The sequence below is a fragment of the Jaculus jaculus genome, chromosome 6 (genome assembly GCF_020740685.1).
Source record: "Jaculus jaculus isolate mJacJac1 chromosome 6, mJacJac1.mat.Y.cur, whole genome shotgun sequence".
In the NCBI taxonomy this organism is placed as follows: domain Eukaryota; kingdom Metazoa; phylum Chordata; class Mammalia; order Rodentia; family Dipodidae; genus Jaculus; species Jaculus jaculus.
This window is the reverse complement of record NC_059107.1, coordinates 134,317,556-134,325,792: the sequence shown is the minus strand read 5'-3', so window position 1 is coordinate 134,325,792 and position 8,237 is coordinate 134,317,556. Positions and strand designations below refer to the sequence as shown.

Below are 8,237 nucleotides of genomic sequence, written 5' to 3'. Positions count from 1 at the left end.
GAATAAATATCTTTCCTCCTATTTGAACTTCTTTTTTTTCCATTTACTGAAATTTGGAAATAGCCATATAAAGCTCTGGATTGTATAAAAGTACAGTCCATAAAAATCAGTTTTTTCATCAACAAACTAAAATATATTACAACCAGTTTTTAGAGTCTATGTATTTTATTAAAACAACAATGGATATGCAATAAGAAAGTTTTTAAGCTATGAATAATAAAAATAATAAATGACATATTTTTCAGATAAAATCCTGGCTTTGTTCCAAGACAGTATTGAAATACATTCAATTCAAACTGCATAAAAAAATTCCGTAGCATAGAACCTGAATTTTCACAAACATTCAAGGCAAGTAGAATGCAAATGAGGAGTTTTGCACCAGGCAGCCCCGTCATTTTTCAGACCACATTTAAATCAGTTACAAGATTAATTTCATTCCATTTTCCAGTCTTATACATCTTGAAAATAAGAAAAGTTATCTTTCTGGAAGGATAGTAAATGTTACTTATAAACAAGGCTAGAAAGAGTGAATAGTGGAAAGGAGATGGGGGTGGGGAGACAAACTTGTTAATTATGATTATGGAAAGTAAGACAAATTTCAAATCAAGTTGCTGCACTATGCTACAAAAGCAGGGTAGAATCTGAGGCAGATGAAAAAGAAATAAAGCAATCACAGAGAGAGAGAGAGGGAGAGAGAGAGAGGGAGAGAGAGAGAGAGAGAGGGAGAGAGAGAGGCCGATAAAGTTTCTGGCTACAACACAAGAGACATATCATTACCATATGATCTAATGTGGGTGTCAGCTGGCTTGTGCTCATTGAGGGAAACCTTAGTTTTTAACTGTGCTATGGAGTAGAAGCAGGAGGTTTTCAACCTAGTGACAGTTACAGAGCAGCACCTACCCCCCCTCCTCCTTTCCCCACCTGCAAACTCGTTTGCTTGTGCTGAATATTTAGTGTAATTACATCTCAGCTTTGAGGGCTCCTGTGGCAAATACCCGGATTAAAAGGTATGGTTTTCAAAACTTGTCCTGATCTCTGCTACTGACTCATAAAAGTTCAGTCAAGTAGAGAGCAGAAGGAAATATTTGGTGAGAAAAGAGAAAAGAAATTGTGTTAAGCTTTGAATAATCTTTGTGCAACATTTGAAAAAGGCATGGACTGAAAACAGAAAAAAAAAATTTGGTAAAAATGGTCAAATGCATTGTATTAGTAGTTTCTCTTCTGTTCTTGCAAAGATGCTGATTAAAAAAAAAATCTGTAACCTAACACCATGACTATCTATAATGGATTTTTTTTTGAAGTTTTATTAATGAAATGTTTGGCTGTTTATGAACTGTTACCAGAAAAGTATGTTGCATTAGCTGGTAGTTAGATTAGATATTCAAGTATTTATTCTACTGAATTCTTGTATGTCTTGCAGACTTTTAAAAGCCCAGGAAGTGGACTCTGTAGCTATGGAGATAGAATCTATATTTCTACAAACTCAGAAGTAGAAGTTATTACCAGAGAGGTGGAATAAACATTGAAAATTCTTGAAAATGTTTAATTCCCTGAATAGAAAGAAGCGTTTCCGTCATTATTCTGAATGCAAATGAAATTTTGTTGTAAGGTACATTGACTATAAAATGAAGGTGAGGGTTAATTCTTTTTCTTACTTTATGTGGAGGAACCCATGACCACTGGTTATGCGGGCTCCCAGTGAGGTAAATGCCTGTGGTTTTTTTCTTCCTCTTGCTCTTTTTTACCAGAAAAAAAAGCCAAATTTTTATAGCAGCTCATATTTATGGATAAACATAGCTTGTTTATGTTTCAATTATTCTATTATTTTTGAAGTTATGAATTCAACACATCCTGGATAATTTTAATTTTGCCTTGTATTTACAGGCTCACTTATGATTTAAACATTAAATTTTAACTATGAAAGTTACACAAAATGTATAAATGCTATTATACTGATGTTAATCTGAATGATACAACTAACTAAATGAGCTAGAGTTAGTTTTGAAAACATAAAATGTTATCGTTAATAAGAAAAATTTATAAACCATAATAACTATTGTTAGTGGAAGGGTGTTGTTAGAATATATTTTGGGAAGTTAAAATTGCTTTTTATAGGGATAACAGATGCTTGCTGTTTTTGTTGTTGCTATTGTTATTATTTACAAAGAAATGAAGATAATTATTAAAGAAATTATAACATCAGGAAAACATCAATTGCTCTAAGATTCTGTGTCTTCCACTTTCATGGTACTAATTTAAAGAAATAGTTGCATAGAGTTTGTATAGTTTCTGGGCAAATTTCCCCCTGTATAATTTTTAGAATAAAACCAAACACACATTCATGTAAATAAGAGTCATACAGAACAGGCAATTAAAGACATAGGCTGATTTAGTCTGAACTAAAAGGAAGGTTGCTCAGAGAACTTACATCACTTTCATAAGAGCAAAGCAGTATAAACAAAGTTGGCACCATCCCTCTGAGCTAATGCTCAAGTTTTCCCGTTTTGTGTTGCTAGTGAAACCACCAGGCCCAGGAGTTCTCTGTTCTGGGGAAAGAATTACGGAGGCATCTGCATGAACTCTCTTGCTATTTATTAAATCTGGGATCACTTTGCTTCATTTTTTGTCTTCTAAAATTGTAAGACATTAAATATGCAATGCTAGCCAACTCTCAGTAAACCATAAACATTGCACATTAATGTGAAACAGACAGAAAACTGCTCCTTTACATGAATCCAGGAGAACATCCTGCCAAAACAATAGACTCCCCTTAAAGGGAAATTCAGTCCCTGAGTAGAAATGGGCTCTAAGAGAAATCTGGATATTGAACTTGGAGTAAGAATGTAAGTAGTAATTTTTATGGTCTTTTAAAATGAAAAGTCTCAATCTTGTATCATGTACACTGTCTGAGATATCCTCCCATGTTAATTATAAGAATAGAGACACAATTTTCTTAATTTCTTTTCCCTCTCTAATGGATCGGACAAGAACTTGGAGAATATACATTTAGGCTTTTCACACATAAATTTTGTTTTTCTTTTCTTGTTTACATTAGCTGCAATGAGATATCATGACTCAAAACAATTCGTTAATTCGACTTAAGAATGTGCAGCCTTAATACAGATTCTTGTTAGTATTTAATTCTAAATAGAGCTCATGAGTTTAAAGGTGATATCTTTAGTACATTTGGGAAACATTTGTAAGTGCCGCAGGGGGATTTAAAAGTAAGTCATCTCAAAACTAGATTGCTTGTTCCTTGTAGATCAATTTCTTTTTGTTGTTCAGATTGGTTGTTCAGAGCTATTTAGTTTACAACTAAATAGCAAAAAATTCTGTATGAAAATAAAACTTTTGTGTTTAAAAAAATTAGACCGATTAGTTACTTGGATCAAATAGATTATACTGTATTTTTAATAAACTAACGGTCAGTTGAGTCATTTGTGTTCAAAATATTGTGCAAGGCATGGGTACAAAGCAAGAAATAATAAGACACGCCCTGAAGGAGAACATCAGCTAATGTGGGGGACTGAAGGAACATACAAAACAAATCACAATATAATGTGATAAGTTTGTTAGAAGAGGTAAGACTAACTGCTTTGGGATCCCAGAAGAGGCAGACAGCAACATTCTGGCTGGAGGATCCAGATACAGAGAACTTGTTCTGAATCTCAGTCATTTCCAACATTCTTATAAGGTATGTATTCTCAACAGCAAATAGCTGTCAGTGCCAGAGGTGAGGTGAGTCTGAGAGTAGAGAGAAAATGGAGAGAAGTGTTGCTAGAGTTATCAGTTAACACCCTGAATGATACAGCTCAGGGAATGGGGACATCATAGGAAGATGATCATCATAGGAGATCAACAAATGGTGAAGCTTCATATGTGGGTAGCAGAGTACAACGTAGCCTGAAATGAACAATATATTCAGGGCAGGAATTAATTGGAGGGTCTTGTGACAGTGCGAGGTAACCAGATGCCCTAGACAGAGTCAAACGGAGTAGAATGGAGAAACGAGTGGGTTTGCACAGGTGTTAGCTGAGACAGCAATTGGAGCTCTGTCTTATGTACAGCAAGACTTTCATTTGACTGTGGCATGACGTGCATTGAGGGAGCACAGAAAGTTCCAGCATGATGTATTTTTCATAAAAAATAAAACACCTGGCAAATGATGTGAATGCAAAGTGTATCCTCTTAATTCAAACCTTAAATTTGATTTATAAGTAAATGGCTGTGTAAGAATGACTGTAATTACCATTACTGTGTTACATTTTGAATGTCTGGAATTTCCTCATAATAAATAGTGATATTTTTAATGTTTTCTTGTGTGTGTTACTCCATGATGGGATAGAGTATGAAAAATTACACAGGTGATGCTTTTGTTCTCCAGCCTTTCACTTGTTTCTTATGATCCCAGGCTGTGAAAATACCTGTGTTCAGTCATGAAGGCGACTCTCATCTTCCTACTGCTTGCACAAGTTTCCTGGGCTGGTCCATTTCAACAGAGAGGCTTATTCGATTTCATGCTGGAAGATGAGGCTTCGGGGATAGGCCCAGAAGAACACAGTCCTGTCCCTGACCTGCCAGACTTGGACCTCCTGGGGCCTGTGTGTCCCTTCCGTTGCCAATGCCATCTGAGAGTGGTGCAGTGCTCTGATTTGGGTAAGTGGGATGCTGGCAACGCTGCTTTCCCACCTGACCTCTGCATCTTATTCATGACCTGGCTTCCCTGGGTGTTAGGTTTTTCAGTTTTCTGTGCAGCTGCAAAAGCGAGAGACAGTGCCACCTAATGAGGAGTGAAGGAAGCAGAGGAGGGTCGAAAGAGAAGGAGCTCTGGGGCTCGAGCGCTTGTGCCTTCCTCCTGACTCCGTAAAGCTCAGGGCTCCATCACTTTGCTCTTCGGGAAGAATGTGTTAAAACATCTTTCCGAGCTTCAGGAGCATCCTTCTGCAAAGGATGTCTTATGCTCTGCTTCCAGAGTGAGGATTCATTTTAGTTCTACAATTTTGCATTCTTGAAATGTTAGCTATTAATGAAACTATTGGCTAGATTTAGTGAACAGTGCTTGAACACTGCTAATGTGAAAACATGCAGATTTTTACTAAGCAAAACAAGATAGATGGGACTACAGAAATTTCCAACTACCAAGATCCTCCCTCCCTCCCTCTCTCCGCAGGTTTTCATTCCGTCCTTACCTCTGGCAGTTTACAGTCCAGGGTATTATGCTCTTTAGAAAGTTTCCAAAGAAATATTTACAACTAAAGTAAAATTTAAATATCCATAATAATCCTGGAACATAAAACTTTAACCCTAACCCTCTTACAGACAGTTGATTTATCCTCTTTTAAGGAAAAAAAAAAAAAAAAAACAAAACAAAAAGGCTTGGAAACTCCAAGAGCAGTTGATTTATCCTCTTTTAAAATAAAAAAAAAAAAATGGCCTGGAAACTCCAAGAACAACACACTTAGGAGATAAATCTCAAGAGTTTGAAGGCTCAGTGGTTGGGCCAAAGGGGAATGAACTTTGTTTACATGGTGGCCAGCTTTCTGCTTCCTTTGTGTACATTTTCTTAATTGGAAAGTGGGAGGAAACCACTCATCAGATGAGCATTCTTCCATCTGTATTTCCTCATGGAAGAAATCCCACAACAATAAGGGATTTCTCTTGCAAACACTATATTTATTTAGTGCATATCTGCTAGCATTATTACTATTATTTTTGCAGTAAAAACTGCAAATAACTTTCTTGGTGTACACATGATGTCAGTGGATATGTGTATCTGCATGCACATGCGATCATGTGCGTGAACGCACAAATTTCACTTCATCTTTTCAACATGGCTGAAAACATTCATTATTTGAAAAAAATATTATTTATCTCTTTACTTGAGAGAAAGGAGAGAGAGAGAGAGGCAGACACAGAGAGAGTGAGTATTGATGCAACAGGGTTTCCTGACACTCCAAAGGAACTCAGGAATCATGTGCCCCTTAGTGCATCTGACTTTATGTGGGTACTAAGGAAAGGAAGTCTTGTCCTTAGACTTTGCAGGAGGCACTTTAACCACTAGGCAATCTCTCCATCCTGAGAGCATTCACTCTTACTCCCAATATGCAAGATCTCTAAAATGAGGTGCTGATATTTTGGGGGAAGGAAAGTTTGCTGGTAATTTTACTGAGGTTTTGATTTTATTTTATATTTTAACTTAGTGTTCACGACAAATAGTCCATTATACTTGATCACTGAGGAACGTATTGGGCCAGTTTTGTAATTTACCTAGGGCTACAATGCAAAATGCCTGTTATTCCAAAACAAACAGTAAATATGCTTTTAGACCCATTAGACTTATTGACTTTTTTTCTAATGTTTGTTTTTAAATGCTAAAGCTTTCACGTATTATGTTTTTGTCCTGTAAGTGAAAATGTTATTCATTTTTTACACATGAGCTTGCTGACTTGCATGGTAAAGAAGTGGTTAAGTGCAAAAATGTCTTATTTGGAGACATTATATCTAATGAAACTTATCTAAGTTTCAGCAAGCAATGAACTCAACCAAGGTACTTTATTAATTTAGAGATCCATGTTTGAACCAATATAAAAAATTTAATATGTTCATTTAAGGCAAAACATATCAAATAGAAAGAAGACAATTCCCCTTGGCTTTTAAAGTAAACAAACTAGTGAGCTGTCCTCACCTTTTCAGCTACTAGTGAGCTGTTGGGCAATGTGTGACCATAGAACACTGTTATGTTTGAAGTTATCTTTATATTTGTTATTCCTTAATGGAGCTAGAACTCAAGGCCTTACTGCTGAGTTACATACCCAGTCTTTTAGAGCCTTAGTATCTTTGCCAAAGATAGAAACTTCATTGTCAGTCACAGCATTTTATGACATGAGGGAGGAGCCTGGAGCACACAAGCAGCTCAGTGTTTTACATGATTATTTAATGATCACATGGAGCTACAATGAAAGAAAACAAAGAAAGAAAATGGGTAGCCTCAATCGTAGTCAGGGGAAGCTGGGTAATTTGTTTGATTCATGCTCTCACTGTGAGCTGAATATGAAGGATGAATTATTGCAAGAAAAAAAATGAAATGTAGTTTGGGATGGAAATGCTATTATCTTTATCAGTTGCTCATGCCTTTAGGATATTCCTTCCTAGAGCATTCAATGAGGGAGGGAAGCTTTGATGCTCAAACAGAACAACATTTTGCCATTGTCATTACCTAAACAATGATTAACATATACAGACATTTTTATTACTATGTTTGATTATGGTTTTTTCTCTCCAATGAATATTTTTTAAAGAAAAGAAATTAAAACTGAGAAATAAAGATTGAGTAATTTCTTTGGGAAAAGTTAAGACTTTCTGGAAGATACCTTGAATGTTTGGCCTTAGTTACAGCTCATTGGGGTAGTATAACATGCTTTTTAAGAGTGTTGAGGACTGAAAAGTAAATATGAATTTCCCACAGATAGCTGCCAAAATGTTTTGCAGACTCTGTTGCAAAAGTCTGTAATTTGAATCTGAATTTCATAAGAACCCTATCTTTTCTTCTTTCTTTATCCATATCGAATATATGAAAATTTAATCAATTATAGCACTAACAGAGAAGCTTAAACACAAACACAATATTAACTATTTGAGGAATCTGTGTCATATTTTAAAATAACAAACCAAAAGTGCAGCTCAGTCTTCTCATATTTATTATCTAACACATAAGTTTATAAAAGATAGAGATTTGGGGGTATCATGTGATATATGAATATGTGTATACATTGAGTTATGTAATTCATCAAACACATATCTACTCAAGCATTTATCCTTTCGTGAAGAGCCTTTCTAAATTCTGATATTCTTTTGAAATGTTTAGCATAATAATGTAATCTGCAGTTACCCTATTGTGCAATAGCTCACCACTACTTCTAATGACTCTTGAACCATGACTCTCCATTGGTCATCAGACCTCACCCACAACCCCTGCTGTGCTAGCCTTTAATAATGGCCATTGTATTTTCAGTTTCTTTGAGGCAAGCTGTTTTTATATTGCACATGAAACTATACAGAACCTGTCCTTCTGTTTCTCATTTATTTCACATATAATAATGGGCTCCAGTTCCATCCATGTTACAAATAGCAGGATTTCATTATTTTTCATCATTTCAGTGAGTAGCATTCCAAGGTGTATATGAACTATATATGCTTTACCCATTTATCAGTTGATTCAAATTAGACAAATAAGATTT

The 8,237-nt window shown here is 35.6% G+C and overlaps 1 protein-coding gene across 3 annotated transcripts in view; it reads left to right on the top strand.

Moving 5' to 3' along the window:
* The first annotated feature begins 817 nt into the window (after positions 1–817).
* Dcn (decorin) overlaps positions 818–8,237 on the top strand; it is a 33,164-nt gene continuing 25,744 nt past the window's right edge. Inside the window, exons 1-2 of one of the 3 annotated variants that reach the window (XM_004650172.2) lie at positions 818–1,007; positions 4,412–4,656. In XM_004650172.2, coding sequence (XP_004650229.1) covers positions 4,437–4,656 — 220 coding nt within the window. In that variant the 5' untranslated portion in view covers positions 818–1,007; positions 4,412–4,436. Of the gene's footprint in view, positions 1,008–2,733; positions 2,844–3,589; positions 3,695–4,411; positions 4,657–8,237 lie in introns of those variants that run through there. The other 2 variants (XM_045153045.1, XM_045153044.1) reach the window with 2 other exon arrangements.